Below are 17,762 nucleotides of genomic sequence, written 5' to 3'. Positions count from 1 at the left end.
CCAGCCCTGCAGGAACCGGGGTGACAGCCCATCTGCTGTGCTCTGCTGGCAAGGAGGTGTTCTTAGAGATGTTTAAGGAACGACCGGGCGTGCCAGTCAGCTCTCAGCTTGGACTCACTCCCACAGGGAGGTCTTTATCAACCTAACTGTTCCGTCTTAAAGTATACAAGGACACAAAGAACATCCTACCTTAATTTTGACACATTCTACATTTTCCACCACCCGCGCCCTCCGGGCCGCGTGGACAGCCCGTCCCGTCCCGCCGGAGTCCTCCGCGCCGGCAGGGGGCGCGCCAGCCGCGGGGTCCTCCGCGCCGGCAGGGGGCGCGCCATCCGCGGGGGCGGGCTGTGGCGCGCGCGGCCATGGCGGTGCTGCTGGAGACCACGGTGGGCGACCTGGTCATCGACCTGTACACGGAGGAGCGGCCCCGCGGTACGAGCCGAGCCCGCCGGCACCGGCCTTCCCCGGGCCCCGCCGGCACCGGGCTCGCCCCTGAGCGCCCCGGCTGCGCGGGCAGCGGGCGGCCTCGAGCGGGACAGAGGCCGGGGGATGCAGGGATGCAGTCAGCGCTTGCGGCCACTGATGTAATATCGCTAAATCGAAGGGATGCCGGGAGCATCTTTCTCAAGCGTTTGGAAAGAAAGGGGGGGAAGGGAGGGGGGAAGTGTTTCTGTATAACTAGCCGTGTTTAGGGTTTTTGAACCGCTAGAGATGATTTGTAGGAAGAGAGGAAATGTTACGTGTCCTTTGAGCATTTCTCTCAGCGTTTATAGGTTGTACCCCGGTAAGTCTCGACACAGTCTGCTCCAAAACCACTTTTCTGCACTTTAAACTGGATTTCAGTTTTATCTATTCTTATTGTATCTGGCGTTTCCTTTGTAAATGTTGGTATGATTTCTTGCAGCTTGTCTGAATTTCCTGAAGCTCTGCAAAGTCAAGTACTACAACTATTGTCTTATTTATAATGTACAGGTGAGTATTCTCAGTTCCTTGTTTTTTGGTTGGTTTAAAATCACAAACGTCAGAGCAATATCTTATGTATTCTCCTTTGTGACAGAGGGATTTCATTATCCAAACTGGAGACCCCATGGGAACTGGCCGTGGAGGGGAATCCATATTTTGGTAAGTGTTTATGTATAAAAATGATACATACATACGTGTATATATATATATATATATACATATATTTCTCAATGGAGAATTTGTGTAAGGGAGTAGGAGTTCCAGTTAGATTGTCTTCAGCTTTCTTGGGGCACAGTTACTGGTGGGAAATAAAAATGTTGATGCATAAGCTTCTTTGTTTTTCATACTTAGATAGCTTTTTAATTTCTATGCTGCCTTTGGCCATTCACTGTTTTTTTCCTGGACATTATTCTGTCTCTGACCTTAGAAATGATGTTACAGGTAGCAACTTGTACATACATTTCTCTCTGTTTAAAAGCTGGCAAATAACTGTATGTTTGGTAAGAAAAGTATCGTAACTAAAATGCTCTGTAGAAGACAGAATCAATTAGCATTTTGAATACATTTATTATTATAACAAAATGTACTAAATTGAGCATGAGTGGAGCATGGAGGCTATACTTGGTTTCCTCTGTGTATAAGACAGTGATCCCCTTACTTCAGTCTGTTTTAGTCACGTTGACTGTTTATAAAGAAATGCAATTTCTTATTTGTTCAAGAAGTTTTCAGTGGTCACGGAGACAAGAGTTGAAGAAATCATTCAGACATCTAGGATGACGTTAAAGTGCATGTGTTCTATATGATTAATTTGAAATAGTTGTTAAAAGTAGAATTAAAATTACAGAGCAGACTAATTACCGGGGAGATGCTGGGGAATACAATATACAGCTATAAAAGAGTTCAGCTGGAATAGAAACAGTGTTGCTAGACTAGTGTCGGCTTTTTTAAGTCAGTCTGTCAGAGCCGCTTAAATACAAAACCTGGAACTCATGGATCCATGAATCACCCTCTGATGGTCTTGGAAGCAGTGTAACTGTGCTAAGCAGATGCAAATCTCGGTAGGTAAACTTGCCAGACTTGATCTGTCTCTGCACACAAGTAAATTAAGTTTGTTTTGATATGTTACAAGTCTTCTGAAACTTACTGGTATGGCAAATGGGGAAGTACAGTGTGATGAGAGAGTGTCAGATCCTGTCTGGCAGTAGCATGGAGAAGGTCAGTTTTCTTTTGTAACTGTTTGCTTCTGCTGCCGTCCATGAAACTGAAGTTTCTATTCTTGCAGGCAAAGTTTAATTTGAATCCTCTTTTCACAGAGGCAACACATGCTTAGAAAATGAGTTTAAACACAACACTGTCCTTAAATTTGGGCAAATATCGTTATTGATCATGCCTCTGTCAGTTTATGGAGTGAGACAAAATAAGTAGTATCAGGGTTAGACATAAAAAATTAAAAAGAATGCAGCAATTTGCTATATCCCATATATCCCAAATTACTGTATGTAGTCCTGTCTGTATGATGAACTGATTTTACACATAGATATATTGGTTTTCTGTTTCTCTTGGGAGATAAATTTTTTATGTAAATGGCTGCATTTTTACAGCGTGGAATAACTTATTTTTGCAGAACCTGCTTAAAATGTGAAGTTCCTTCGTGCCTCAGAAAAATGTTATATACTGTATTTAAAAATATATAAGTATACATTTCCCACCCCCCAAAAAGCCTCTGTGAAATGTCCAGAGAAAAATTTGTAGTTCCTTGTAATATAAACAGTGAAAGTGTAAGGTGCATAAATACCTTCATGGGTGCAATGTAGAATCTAGGTTTATTTGAAGGCCTAATGTAAATGTGAAATGTAAAAATTTTTTGAGATGTCATTTACAGTTTTACAATGTTTGATTAGCTCATTTTTAAAAATTCCTTTTTCTTGTAACATACCTGTTATATATGTTTTTTTAGTCAACTGTATGGTGATCAAGCCAGATTTTTTGAGGCAGAAAAGGTGCCGAGGATCAAGCACAAGAAGAAGGGAACTGTGTCAATGGTGAACAATGGCAGTGATCAGCATGGATCACAGGTCAGCATATGGGGTTGGTACATGGCTAAATAACTAACATGAAGGTTCCATGAGTTTACAGAAGCTGCAGAGCAATGACACTGTCGTGTCAATAGCATCTTGTAATAGAGTCAAAGGGCATATTAAAAAAAACACCATAGCTACATATTTTGCACAGCATTGCAGGTGTCAATGGGTATTTGGTTACAGATAGAAGAATTTAAATGCTCAGATTGAAATCCTATCCTAGATTAATTTTATTTGCTAGTACTTAGTCCTGTATTTTTTTTCCTTTATTTATTTCTGTATGTTAATACTTTGATGTGATTTTGCTAATGTATAAAATGGTCAGGAAAAAAAAATTTTAGTTAAATGGAAGCGAAATTAAGGAAACTGAGTTTTGAAATAGTGTTGACATTTCTGGTTATGACTTTGTGTTAGTTTGGAAACTGAAATCATATCACAGTTTCTTCTGTATGGTTACTTGAAAGTGTGCATTAATGATGTAAGTTTACAGTTTTACCCCAATGCTGGTATAAAACAGTTTTTGAAAGTGATCTCATTCCCTTTGCTATTTTGTTTGTTTGTTGTTCATGCACACAAAGTTTTTGCTGTAGGTAATTCTTTTTACTTACTTTGTGAGGCTTTTTATATTTAAAGCTCATAGAACACTATTAATTCTAAATTATTATTATTTTAGGTGCATTATAATTTCTATGAATTAAATGCCTCACTTGTAATATCCATATCTTTCAATTTTTAAAAAGAGGGATTTTTGATAATCAAAGAACAATTCAAAAAAAAGGTAGGGTTTTATTCGAGCTGCAGCTTGTAATATATACAGGTAATTATGCTGTTCCCTGCATTGTATATAGAAAATTGTGTGGTTGGAGGTTTAGGACAAAGAGATTACTTTTTTTATATATATATGTACACACACACACGCATATATATATATATATATATGTATGTATGTATTTACAAGATGCAGCCTTCTAGTGTATATGCATGCATATGGAAATGAATGCTGTTCCCAGGAATACTATTGCAGCTTCTTCCTTGGAAAAGAAAAAATTTGGAAAGGAACTACAAAGTAAAGTGTAGCTTAGTGTAACCTATTCCAAGTACTAATCAGTCTTAACAGTGTTGTAGAGAGAATGAGGAGCGGGATGCTACCAGTCAGACTGTAAAGTGCGGGTGCAATGGTTTTGTCCTTCCTCCATTATAAAGTGCCCTCTTTAATTTCTAAATTCTCAGCTGGTATCAATTTTTATAGTTTCAGTTTTGCCTTAAGGTGAAAGATCTGATTTGCAGTAAGATACTTTCCAGTGCCAGTTCGAGTTGATCTAAATCAGTGTGTGCTACTTCTTAATGTTACTGCATCCTGTTTTTCAGGAGGCAAGGGCTTGTGGGAAGAAGGGAAAAAAGTCTGGATAGAATTAGGTATAGATAGTACTATGGGAGTTTTTTGCCAAATTTCTGAAAAAGTACCTGCCAAATACTGCTTGGTGAACAGGTGATTTGACCTCAGCTCACAAGGGGTGACCTTGCTCTTTCTGTCCTTTCCCTTTCATCAGCTGTGATGCCAGTCATAACCTTTACTGGTCCTGCTCACCAAACCTCCCCAGCAGAGAGCTCTTTGCTCCTACTCTGCCCATCTGGTTTTGTGCCCCATTGCCAATTCAAACCAATTCGCAGAAGGGTCCAGTGAGCTGCACCCACAGACACTTGCAGAGTCTGTACATTGGCTCACCATGTTCTCAGACCAATCTTCTACAAAAGATGGGAAGAGGTTTTTTTTTCCCCCTACTGAATTCAGATAGAGTGTTAAGGTAAAAAAAGAAATCACAACCTGGATTTTTCTATTTACTGTTCCTTGTTTTGTATCTTCTTTTTTAGTTCCTCATTACCACAGGGGAAAACCTGGATTACCTTGATGGTGTACATACAGTATTTGGGGAAGTGACAGAAGGCATGGATGTATTGAAGACAATTAATGAAACCTTTGTAGATAAGGATTTTATCCCATATCAAGATATCAGGTGTGACTGCTTTTACCCCTACTTTTTGAGGAATACATTGTAATTGAATGAATTTGCTTCTTTTGGGGAACTAGAAACTAGCATCACTGCTTTTGTATTTACAAGCACACAGGATATTTGGTTGTTTGGGATACAGCTGAGAATTGGTGGGGCTGGTTTGCTGTTAGTTGGGTAAACCAAGTTTTACTTGCATGTAACCAATGCTGATCTTGATTTTGTTTTCTCTAAGGATAAACCACACAGTAATTTTAGACGATCCCTTTGATGATCCACCTGGCTTGTGTGTTCCTGATCGTTCACCAGAGCCTACAAAGGAACAGCTCGACGTGAGTGTTCGCGACAGGGAAAAGTTGGAAGAAATAATTAAATAAGTCTATCTAAATTAATGTCCAGCACAGATTTGGCCAAAATAAGAAATCAAGATTTTTGTCTCTCAAATCTATGTCCTAAAAGAACTACACATTTTTTCACGCAGGAGGTGTTCTGCTGTGCCAGCTTGATTTCTGATATGTCAAATGCTTGTCAGTTTATTTGGAGCTACTGCTGTGTTTAGTCAAACACAGCTGCTTAACCTTTCAAGAGAAGGATAAAAGCATATCTTGGGTACCCTCCCCTGCTGTGGCTCTAATAGAGTTATGTTGGAAAGCTGTATTTTTGGTTTCTATTTACATTGTAGATAAGCAGAATGTTCAGAATATTCAACGTTGGTAATTACCAGTTTTCTGTATACTCAGAAGACAAAATATACCTAACATTTATTCATATGAAAATGGTTACTTCTGTTTTTCTTTTAAATGTGAATAGGCTGTGTTTCAATGGAAGTAATCTTGGTCATCTTAGAGTTGTATGTGCAGGTACACATACTACTGTGGGCTATTTGTTCAAACTTAAGGAATTTTCTAAAAAATAATTGCATTTATTAATAATTTACTCATAGTATGCAGTTACAGAAGTTGTGTGTGAGATTATTTCCTTGTGTGGAAACACTTGTTTCAAGTAATGAATTAATTAACTAGAGAGAATATTGTTTATTTTTAAGCTTAATAGATACAAGATTGAAATGAGGGTTTCATGATATGTGCACTGTAGTTAATCTCTGATGTACCTTCAGATATATTAAGTATTTTGTAGCTCACTGCCAGGAGCATAGAGATATGAAGACTCATACTGAGGTTTATTTCTCTCATAGCATGTCCAAGGATACCCCTTTAAGCATAGAAGTGTCTAGAAGAAAGACAGCATTCTAGAGATGCTGGTGAGGAGAAAAATTTAATCTTCAAGTCCTGCATAGGTATAGATATATTAAAACAAAATTATTATTGTGCTATGTTCTATTTAATGTCTTGCTAGACACAGCAGATATTTGCAGTGTTCCTTACCTTCATTTGTGGCAGGAGTTCCCTGGATTAGAAATGAGTTGACACTTGTGGTGAGATGTTGAGTATTAGGTGGGTATATGTAAAAGGATTTAGAATACCTCACTGAATGTGGTTCAGACTGGTCAAAAAGATTCAGAAATAGTTCACAACGCTTGAAATGTGAAGATAACAGCTTCTCTCTCTTTTTTTTTTTCCCTCATCTAAGTGGGAAGAACAGAATGGAAGACCAGTTCTGCAGACATACAATGCTTAAGCATTTTTCATGTCTAGAGGGGTGAGGGGAGAGGTCATCCAAATAATAGTTGGAAAGTGAGAAAGAATTTTTGGCCATGGCGTGGTAATAAATAACATTTTCCTTCATTTTTCAGAGTGGCAGAATAGGAGCAGATGAAGAAATTGATGACATGAAAGGACGGTCTGCAGATGAAATAGAAGAAGTTCAGGCAGAAAAAGAAGCAAAAACTCGTGCCATTCTTCTGGAAATGGTGAACCTCTTTCTGTATTTACCTTTTAGATTTTATACCAGTGTGTGTGCATGTCTAGGTGGATGTGTATTACTTATCTTGGAATTACTTATCTGATGATGATATCATGTTTCAGAACCTGATACTAAATATCTGTTGTACAATGAAAGGATTGACCACAAGCACTTGTGTTGTTGTGGTTTTCTGATAAAACTGGAGGTACTTCATTGTCAGAGTGTGCCAGTGGAGGCTTTGTAGAAATGCATCCAGTTAAAAAATGTAACATACATAGTATACTGCTGGAATACCTGCAATCCTGGAAAAGGTTTAGCCTGTGTGGGAGAGAGCTGAGCTAATTTGTGACAAACTACTGCCAGTGCATACAGTGTTAAACTCCATAGTAATAAAAATTGTAAACAGACTTTGAAGTTTTTTTTTGTTTTTTGTTTTTGTTTTTAAAGAAAGAAAGGAAAATTAAAAAAAGAATACACATCATTGAAGGATGAGTGGTTCCATTTCACTTCCTTACAACTACCAAATTCAAATTTATGGTGAATAGTTTGCAGCAGAGACTGATTACAAGACCAAGCCTGATCTGGCCACAGTGTTGCAGAAGATATATAGGGACAAAAAGGGTGCACTTCCAACTTTTAGAACTTTCTGTTATGCTAAGAACAGAAAAAGCAAAGTAGAACATATTTGTGAACTTCCATGAAGTCCAGTGGCAGAATTGCAAATAAATTTTACATGTTGTAGAAAACACTCTTTTTGTGACACTGAGGGGCAAAAATATTTTATTAAGTTTTGATTTTGGTAGGAACGTGAGATCATGTAAAAGGTGTGTTCCGAGTGTGCTGTGCTGCCTGTAGAGAGCTTTAGGCAGAAGTGATGAATGTCTTCTGTCTGTATCCCAGGTGGGAGACTTACCAGATGCAGACATCAAGCCACCAGAAAATGTGCTGTTTGTTTGTAAACTGAATCCTGTGACCACAGGTGAAGACCTGGAGATAATATTTTCACGATTTGGTCCCATTAAAAGGTAATTATGATAAAAAAGAAAACCTTCTTTGTTGAAACTGAAATTGATTCCTCCCAGTCTGTTTAGGTTTGGCTGTAAAGGAATAGTCTGCTGTCTGTCTCAGGAGCTTTGTGCTCTGTTTGGAGAAAGACCACAACAATGTGGATACAAAAGCAGATTTAGCTGGATGACTATTTTGTCCCCAGGAGTGGTTTTAAGGAAAGCCTAAGGAAGTGTAGGAATCAAGAAAGCATATGACACTCCTCCCTGCCCCCATCCTCTCACTCCTTTCAGCAGTTTTTATGTCAGATGCTCAGTAAGCTGGATAGAGTCTCTTGATTTTTCTTTTCTGTGGGACTATGTGTGGTTTGGGATAAAGCACCTACTGTCTGTGTCATCTGATACACTCCTTGTAAGGTGTTCCTCTATCCTGCTGCCCTTCTCAGTTTTCACCTTGGCTTCTAGTGGTTTCATCTGATTCCTCCCAGTACTGCTATCAAAAGACAGGATGGGCAATGAAATCTGTTTTCATACGCTCCTCTATTCTATATCCCAAGGTTTTTTATTTTCTTGCTAAAAGCACTAACCAACATATTCATGCTTCTTCATAGTAGAGACTTAATTACCTTGTTTCATTTTTCTTGTCCTTCTCCTGTTCTTTTGTTTTCATCTCAAGAGGAGAGAATCAGAATTGCACACAGTTTTGAAGAAACTACAGATTTGTAGTGGAACAGTTTTGGAACAGTAATGTTGGAAAATATATTTTGTTTCACTGATTAGAAATTCATCTCTAGTTCTGTGCTTCATGGTAACCACGTGTTAGTTTAGTGTAATTGCTCAAAACAATGTCTCATACATTTTTTATTGCAGTAGGGGGTCTCAGAAGCAAATGTTTTTATACCTTCAAGATGATTCAGTTTTGTTGGTTGGGGTTTTTGGGTTATTTTTTGAGCTCTTACACTCCCTTTTAAGCAGTGTTTTCCTACCCTACATTTTTTTGCTCCAATAATGTTGACATTTTAATTTCATATAATTTTTTCAGTTGTGAAGTGATCCGGGACTGGAAGACTGGTGAATCTCTTTGTTATGCTTTCATTGAGTTTGAAAAGGTATGGGTTTTAGGTACAAACTCTATGTAGATCCTGCTTGTAAAAGCCCCTTTTTGGTATACTTCCATTTAGGAAAAACACTGATATCTCTAAGTGTGGAATAGCTAATATTTTCTTATACTGAGAGAAGCTATAACTTTGTTATAGAAGCTGTAGGTCCTAAATAAGGCAAGCATTTAAGTCTTCCTGTTTGAGCAGCCAGTACAAAAAGGAACTTAGGCTGTCTTAAAACCAGTGGGAGGGGATCAGGTCCCTGTTTTCCCCAGAGTGCATTAAGACTGAAGAGTTAGAGAAAGGAGGGGTGTATGGAATCCATGAGTACAGTAGTTTTTTCTTCTGGGCTTGTGAATGATGCTTGCTGTATCAATACATTGCCCTTACTGTGAGATTAATGGCAATAGTTCTCTTGGTGTTATGTAGCTTTGTATGTGCTGGTATCCCTCATCTGTGAGGAAAACACTGGAAAGTGTTCTCACTTTTCATAAGCCTACTTATGTAGTTAAAATGGAACTTCTGTCAGTTGTTCTATTTTCCTTTTTTTTCTGAATGTATTACATCTGCCAAACGTGTGGCTGGATTGGCAAATTTTTAAAATAGTGAAATGAACTGAAGCATTGGGAATTGAAATGCTGATATTCATACAAAGCATAACTATTTATTTTGAAATATGTGTGATGCTCTAGGCAGTTTCAGAAAGAAATGTGTGCCACTAAGCAGTTGAATTTGTGTTTGAGCTCTTCAGTGAATATTTCTATGAAATAATTGTGACTCACCTGGTTAATATCAGGAGGAAGACTGTGAGAAAGCCTACTTCAAAATGGACAATGTGCTGATAGATGACAGACGGATACATGTGGATTTTAGCCAGTCTGTTGCAAAGATTAAATGGAAGGGAAAAGGTAGGTATATTTGCAATTCTTTGATCCTCATAACTTAATAATCCACGACTTCTAAACTTAGCATTATATTAAGAGTTATGAGTTTAAATCGTTCCATCTTCAGGCATATAAATGTTCCTGGTACTGCAGTAAATAGAGCAACACAGTTATTAGCTCTTCACTTGTTTCATAAGAAAAAGTGGAAGGATTTCCTACTCTTACATGAGCATTGCACTGCCACTGATTATCTTTTTAGCCACTGTATTTTTTCACTAAAATATTTTTTTCATCTCAAACTTGGGGCATGATTTTTTTTAATTAGCAAAGTAATCATTGTTATTTTCTAGTTTATTCATTGTATAATAGTCTATATATTAGTATACAATAATAATATTATACAAGTATATATACAAGTATACAAGAAAAAGTCAGTATTCAGGCCAGGGATTTCTGCTCTTCACCTCTTGTAGGTCAAACATAGTGCATGGCAGCTTGTACGTTACAGAAACCAAATTTTGGGTGTTTGAGGATGTTTTGACGAAAAGGGTGGTGGAAGAAGTGGATGCAGTGGATATTTGATTACTGGTGGCATGAGGAAAACAGTGGACTTGGAGAGGTGTCTGTGCATTGCATTGGTGACATTCTGTGTGTCTTCTTCTAAAAATGCAGTCAGCCCTCAGTTGCTGGCATACAGTTTCTCCAGGTAGAGTTGTGGCCATGAGCACTGATACTGGATACTGGAGATACTGGAACGTGTCCTGTGCAGAGCTGACTCTGTATTCTGTCTGTACCAGGTGTTGCAGTGCATCCTGTATTGAATACCTGGGTGTGAAACCTTATGTGAGGTCTAAATTGTCCAAAGTATTGGAAAGTTATCTATAGTGTCTTGTGCTTGTATGGTACCCAAAAGTGACCTTCCATCCTCGGCAGTGGTTTCTGGCCTAGCCGGTGAGCGCTGCAGTTCTAACCGTGGCCGTGAGAGGGCAGCACGTTGCCGTAGTTTTCTGATCTGGGCACTGGTATTTCAGTGAGCGAATGGAAACTGAAATCTATCGTGTCCCTCTTTAAATCTAGATGTGAACTTTTTCTTTTCGTAGTTTTCTGTTTGAGTTCTTGAGCTGTAGCTGTCTTAGAAGTTTCCCTCAATGCAGACCAGAGCAAAAAGACGAGAACAGTCTGTGGGCTTTCATGCTAACAGAATTTTAAGTAGTGTGATATAGGACCTGAAACAGCAACTAAGCCAGTTGCTGAATCCTACTTTGTGATCCTCTTCACGTATTGTCTCTGCTGGACATGAATGAGGGGAAAGCTGGATATTGTTTAATGGAATCTGCAAGCAAAAGGACAAAGCAACTTGTTCTGCTCTCTTCTCCTCAGTTGTGCAGATGTCAGTGTTGTTTCTGGAACTGTATCCTGCTGTGGAGTTGTCTATGGTTATAAAGAGCCCCTGAATCATTATCAGAACTTAATGATAGTTGTCAGTCTTGGTTGTGTTTGTGGGTGGAGTGAAATGAATATATTTTTCTGTGGACAGGTGGGCGATATACCAAGGAAGATTTCAAGGACTATGAGAAGGAACGTGACAAACCTTCGAAATTTGCTCTGAAAGAAAAAGTAAAACCAAAGCAAGAGTATCCTTTTCTGGTCAAAGGTACTTTTTGAATTAAGTAGAGTTTATGAAAACAGCCTGGAAAAAACTTCATATTTTTAAAGCCTGCCAAATGGATGTTTCCCTGCTACCTCATATAACCATTTGGAGTTTGAGATAGAATTTAATATTTTGTGGTTTTCACTTTGATTCATTTAGTCAAATCAAAATATGCTGTTTCGCTTCCATGTTGTTTGCAGGTAAATAATGTTCCAAGTCCACAGCCCTGGAATGACATATGGCATATCAGAGTTTTTAAGTAGTTTCAGATGGGTCCTTCTATATCTGAGATGAGACCGTACTAGTAATTAAATCATTCTCTAAGGTTATACTTTGCTTGTGGTGAGCATGAGAGAAAACACCATAGCTTGTTCAGATATCCACAGAAGAGAATGCACAGAAGAGAAAGGAGAATGCAGCCTGGCTGTACTGTTTGACAGGACAGACTTCAGTCATTGTAACACAGCTAATTCTTTTTTTATCCATGTGTATAACTGTGTTCTGACTGAAATATGTGTTAAGTCTTAGTAAACTCTTGTTGGACGAACAGGAATTGGTTTGCTTCCTGGCCTGTTGTGTTCTGCTCCTTACTGATATTGGGAAACAGATCTGTCCTTAACCAGCACCATCAGTGCCAAGTATGACCTTGTTCTGGATGAGGATGTAGAAGAGTCTCACACAAGTCAGTCGCACTTGGCTAAAAAACAGAAGAAGAAAAAGCACCACCATTCTGAAGATGAAGATGATGACAAGAGGACCAAAAAATCTAAGGTACTTGACAGTTCATGCATTAACTTAATACCTATTGATTGTTTTCTTCATAAAAGAAGCCAGGAAAAAAGTCTGATTTTGAATAAGGACACAGCATGCAAAGTCCTGTGTAAAATATAGCAGTTGTAAACCTACATAAACCTGTTTATGTTAATATTTGATTATGAAAGGGGATTTCAAATCCTCATGGACTTTTGAAGCTTGGCGTGTCTAGATGTTTTTTTGCCAAAACATGCCGAAGAGGCAATGTAGCCTCTTGTAAAGTGGGGTATATTCAGCACTTTGAACCTGTTGTTCACATATTCCTAGTCATAAAGTAGTAATCATATTACATGACTGTAGACTATGTCTCATTTTCTTGCCAGACCATCATATGTTGGGTTTTTTCTGTATGGAGTTGGGAATATGATCTTTAAGTTATCTTTTTGTATTTGTCCTTCACTGTTTTGGAAGTGTTTGCGTAAAATCTGTGTGTGAATTTGCTTGCATCTGGAATGTGCAAGCCTATGGTGCTGTGAGGCTGGGGCTGTCGAGGACAGCACCAGGAGACAATAATTCTGTCATTCATTAGTTCCACTGCAGCCTGTCAGGACAGAATTCCCACATTTCTGTCAACTTGGGATACTCAAAATATGGCACATTCTGCAGTGAGAAAGTGGAGGGTTAAACACTGCTGAAGTGAGCATTAGGAACAGTTGAGCTAAGCTGAAAACGAAGAAAACCAAACCCCAGTATTTTAACAGTGCAAGCTTTATGAGTGAGAACAAAGCTGTCTTCTAGCAACTTCACAGAAAGTGAAAAGGTTTCAGACACAGCAGATAAGGCTATTGTCCCATCCTGAGTTTTGAGTACTGCTGAAAGTTCTGTGTACACAAAGCATACATGATTCTGTTTTTATACATCACTTCTTGCTGTGATGTTTGGAAGTAATTTTTCTCGTGAACATGAGCAATTAAAATCTTTCAGTGCCAGCAGTGAGCCCTATTGCTCATTCATGGACACAGTCCTTTTGCCTCAGTACTAATTCAGTCAGGGTCCTTTGAGTTGATGGGAGGGGCTTGTTCAGGTAAGTAGAGTCTTGACTGCAGCATGTGCATATTAGAGGTGTGGACTATTGTTGGTTTAGACTTTGTCCTATTGAGCTGATTGTTGCTTTAGCCTTCTTCAAACAGGTGTTTTTGATGGTAATCTTTGTTCCTGATGGCTCAGGAATTACACCCGTGGAACTGGCTGGTCATGCATTATCAGCAGAGAACACTTTAAAATCATTCAGAAGTCTTCACCCCTGCAGATGGCACAACAAGTGCTGGCAGCAGTAGGTTGTTAACATCTGCTCTAATCGTGAAGGGACTGTGAGACTTCGTAGCACAAAAACATGGATGAGGACAGAGGGATTCCTGGTTTTCAGGTTCTGGAATAGAACATATTCTGATGCTTGTCTATGTGATCTCCTCTGTGTTTATGTGTATCTTTTTGTGATTTAGTCACCAGCTCCTGATGTGGTTTGTTCTCATAGTCTGCTGCTGCTGTGTTCTAGTATCTTCTTTCCAACAGCTTTCTTTCTTAGTCACTTTTACCCACTTTGCTGTATGTAGTTTAGCTTTCTTATGCCTGAAATCACAGATGGAGACTTAACTTCTATTCTCTGATGGCAAGCATCATAGTTCCCTCTTGGAGCTGTGAAAATTAATTTCTGGGAAGCATTTTTCTCTCTGGATTTGAATATTCTTATTAATGTCTACTGTACAGTATGCACATACTGAGCAGTATGTACCTAGTCTTACACAGACTCAGTATTTTGGGCACAACCTCTAGTGAAATCTGCAGGCAGCTTAGGTGACAAAACCTGTTTAGCATATAAAAAATTTTAATTTTATTTCATTTTTTTCTATTCATACTTTGGGCATGATATGTGAAACTAAGGGGAAGCAGGCATGTTCCTGAAGTGGAATATACTCAGTGGCAATATTGAGTCCAACACAAGCATAACAGCATGGAAACTTTTTAGTGAATGGTAGCATTTTTAGTATTGAAAAACAAAGCATTCTTCCTTAACCCTATATTGTGAATCACTGAATGTGTTCGAGATAAGATCTTTAAAATAAAACAGCAGCAGGCCTTCCATAACTCATCAGGCAAAGACCACAGTAGCCATGCTTCATACAGAAACTTCCACTGCGAGTCCATAGGGTGGCAGAGATTTTAATTAAGAGAGATATGGGGCTTATAATGGGAAGTTCTGGCAAACTGGAACTGCAGTTTGTGCTGTCAACTCTAGATATGACTTGAAGGGGGTTTATTTTCTCAATAGTTTCCATGATGTTGAGTTGTTTTTCTGTTCTCTTGATGGTGTTACTTTTTTTCTTTAGTATATTTTGACTCATCCTTTTCTTAGTCTGACACCCGTTTCCTGAATCTTTGGCCTCTGTGTTGATGTTTCAAGAATATATTTTTGAGTCTTGTGTTGTTTGACTCCATTCCAGTAGGTAGAAGAGGTAGGGTGCTGTGGCTTGCTTTTAGTAAGTAACAGGATGTGGGTCTGAGGCAGGAGGGTGGACTGCCATGTGAGTTTGTGAATAGGATTTGGTAGAGTTTTTTTGAGTACAGAACATGCTTCCTTCTGAGATCTGTATAATGACTTTGTTCACCTTCCAGTTTTCTCTGTGTGTTTTCTCTTGGATTTTATTTTTTAAGATAACTGGATCTGTGAAGTAGTACAGCCTATCCAATAGATTTTGGTGAGACATAGGGACTTCCTGATTTCTGATTTCTGTAGTCCATGGTTTTGGCAGAGGTACCAATTTCTCTTGTTTTGATTTCCTGCTTTTACTGCTTGTTGGATACTGTTCCCTTTATATTCAGGGGCAACTTTTATCAAAATCTGCCCCCAGAAAAGGCCTTCTCTATTTGTTTGCTGCTTTTAGCCTTTAACTATGTGTTACATACACAACTAATGTATGTAAGAGGTGGCATATGCATTCTGCTTCAGTGGCCATGATATTTCTAGCTATTTCACCTGTGACTGCTGTTTAGCAAGTTATTGCTTTTGGGAAAATTGGCCGTGAACTTCCAGAGAAACATCTTTCCCTCTTTCCTTATTTCCTTCCTAATGTGTGTTCCAGCACACTGCTGGATTAAGAACTGGGGTGATCATCACTTAATCATTGACTGATGAGAGGCTGTGATCCTGGATTGAGAAATACAAATTTCAGCTGTAAAAAGGAGACTGTTTCTAAGTACTAATCTTTTTCTTCTTCTTCTTCTAAAACAACGTGGTTTTGACGTTTGGGTATGAAAATTTGGTTTCAAAATGCCATTATTTTTAGTAATTTAGTGTGTTTTAAAAATGGACTTTTTTCTATGCCAAAGACTTTAAAATGAAAAATCTTATTTAAGGGAAATGTAACTTACGCTGGCAAGAAATAAATATGCCATTCATTCTATTAATTCAAATTGCCCATTTTTTTCTTTACATTGTGATCATATTAGCTACTGTGGGGACTTTGTTGTGTCACTTTCAGACTTGTCATGTACACCTGTACCTGAAATGCTTTTGTGGTCACTGTAGTTGTTTAACTCAATACTTGTATGACTTCTGATCCTTTCAGCAAGCTGTCCTTTTCTATGACATTCAGTGTGGGCTATTTGTCTGTAGTTTGAAATGTTCACTAACCTGTTCCTTGCCCCCAGTTGGCCAGTAGCCTTGTCTCTAGTAAACACTTGGTAGATTGTTCAACTGAGTGCTGTCCTGCTTTTCTCCTGTTTCTCCCATGTGCTGGGAGGAAACTCCAGCAACAAACCAGTTAGAAGGCAGCCATACACCAAGCCCACCATTTGGTTTTCTGGCCAATACTTTTTGCCTTGTTCCTGTCTACCCCTCCACCAAGCATGTCCATCATCTGATGTTTACTCAGGCCTTGTCACAGAGGGGCTTGAAACCTATTGGCTTTTTCAGACATCTGGAGAGTGAGGCTTGTGGGTACAGGAGCAATATGGCTGTGCATCATTTCGAGAATGGATGGACAAAGCTCTTAAAAGTAGCAGGAAGCACCACTGAGTGTTTTTGGTAGATCCAGTTTTTAAAATCTGTACTGAAATAAAGTTTGACAGTAAAGATGTGAAATAGGCATTTGGCCACCAGTGAGGTTTCTGCATCTAGCAGTAGCAGAATGTTTTTGTTATAGATCAAACCTATGATTATTTATGTGTCTGTTTATCCAGGGGGTTTGTGTTGCTTATTGTAACCCTAGTAATTTTAGCATTATTGTTGTCATTCTAAAGGTGATGTTAACTTTGGGAACCACCTCAGTTGCTGGCTTTCTGCATAAAATCTCTGTTTAAAGTAGAGTTTTTTTCACCATTCTTGTAAATAATTGAAGTTTGCTTATTTGTACATGGAGTATAGGTTTTAACCATACAGTTGTGAAGGCTGCTGTCTTGGTACACCTCTAGAAAAATATCTGAAATGAGGAAAGAAATACTGTGTAATTTAATGCAGACATTTTTCTTAACTTATTTTTTTTAATATTGATTTGTGCTTAACAGAGTTGTTATTAAAGTCCATAAAATTGTATCTCTTTATTAGCATATATAGTGATATTAAACTGTCAGGTTGTTAATTTTGCTGAAACCTAGAATTTAGGCCATTAAGAATTATTACAGGCAGGTCTTAAGATATGTTATGCATCTGCATAACACTGGAGTGCCTGTGGGGCATTGAACCAAAATTTATGGAAATATTTGCATTGCTTAGGTCAAAAAAATCTGAAATCCAAATCTGGCTTACAAGACTTGTTTGATTCTTGTGAAGAGTTTGATCATATCCATCTGAATGGAGTCCCTGACATAAACAATTTTTGCTCAAACTCCTTAGACAGTACAAGAAGTGTGCCTAACAGCCATGCTTTTTTCCATAAACACTGACAGAAGCTTACTTGTAAACTTCCCTTCTTCAGAGGGTTTCAGTGGGTATTTTTGTGTTACCTTTTTCAAATCATCATGGATGTGAATCTCTTAAAGGTAGTACCAGCGGTAGCTCATCTTTTCTCTAGTTCTCTTCGTGCCTCTGTACGTTTTCTGTACTTGTTTGTAACTGCATTTGTGTGCAATTCCTTTGACAGGATTCTGACCGAAAGCACGAAGAGCGCTGTAGGGAGAGGACCAAGAGCGAGAAGAAAGACAGGCATCGGAGCCGCAGCCATTCTCAGGAGAGAGATTACACCTACGGCAGACAAAGAGACAAATACAGGGAAGACATCCGAGTAAGAGACTGGGATAAAAAAGCAGACAGAAGCAGAAGTCCTAAGAAATCAAAAGACAAAGAGAGGTCCAAGTACAGATGAAGAACAAGGAAAAGACAGAGGAGAACTAAAATAATAAATTTAACTTTTTTCTTTTGTGATAGTGTTTTTTCTGTAATACTTGCTGTAGTGTCTG

General features: G+C 38.6%; 1 protein-coding gene across 1 annotated transcript; it reads left to right on the top strand.

Annotated features, from left to right (window-relative positions):
* Positions 1-316: 316 nt before the first annotated feature.
* On the top strand, positions 317-17,727 carry PPIL4 (peptidylprolyl isomerase like 4). The gene is made up of 13 exons (XM_056486281.1): positions 317-432; positions 905-972; positions 1,058-1,122; positions 2,921-3,038; positions 4,917-5,059; positions 5,289-5,385; positions 6,807-6,923; positions 7,817-7,941; positions 8,963-9,029; positions 9,817-9,928; positions 11,442-11,538; positions 12,188-12,326; positions 17,447-17,727. The coding sequence occupies exons 1-13, from the start codon at positions 363-365 to the stop codon at positions 17,666-17,668; spliced, it is 1,440 nt and encodes a 479-aa protein (XP_056342256.1). The 5' UTR covers positions 317-362; the 3' UTR covers positions 17,669-17,727.
* The last annotated feature ends 35 nt before the right edge of the window (positions 17,728-17,762 follow it).

This window comes from Oenanthe melanoleuca, chromosome 3 (genome assembly GCF_029582105.1).
Source record: "Oenanthe melanoleuca isolate GR-GAL-2019-014 chromosome 3, OMel1.0, whole genome shotgun sequence".
In the NCBI taxonomy this organism is placed as follows: Eukaryota; Metazoa; Chordata; class Aves; order Passeriformes; family Muscicapidae; genus Oenanthe; species Oenanthe melanoleuca.
The sequence above is the reverse complement of the archived record's forward strand: the minus strand, read 5'-3'. Positions and strand labels throughout refer to the sequence as shown.

What these genes read in the sequence shown, in the direction of transcription:
- PPIL4 (XM_056486281.1), top strand. Translation starts at nt 363, where the DNA reads ATGGCGGTGCTGCTGGAGACCACGGTGGGCGACCTGGTCATCGACCTG. An exon ending in CACGGAGGAGCGGCCCCGCG is followed by an intron (nt 433 to 904) that starts GTACGAGCCGAG and finishes GATTTCTTGCAG; the next exon opens with CTTGTCTGAATTTCCTGAAG. An exon ending in GTCTTATTTATAATGTACAG is followed by an intron (nt 973 to 1,057) that starts GTGAGTATTCTC and finishes CCTTTGTGACAG; the next exon opens with AGGGATTTCATTATCCAAAC.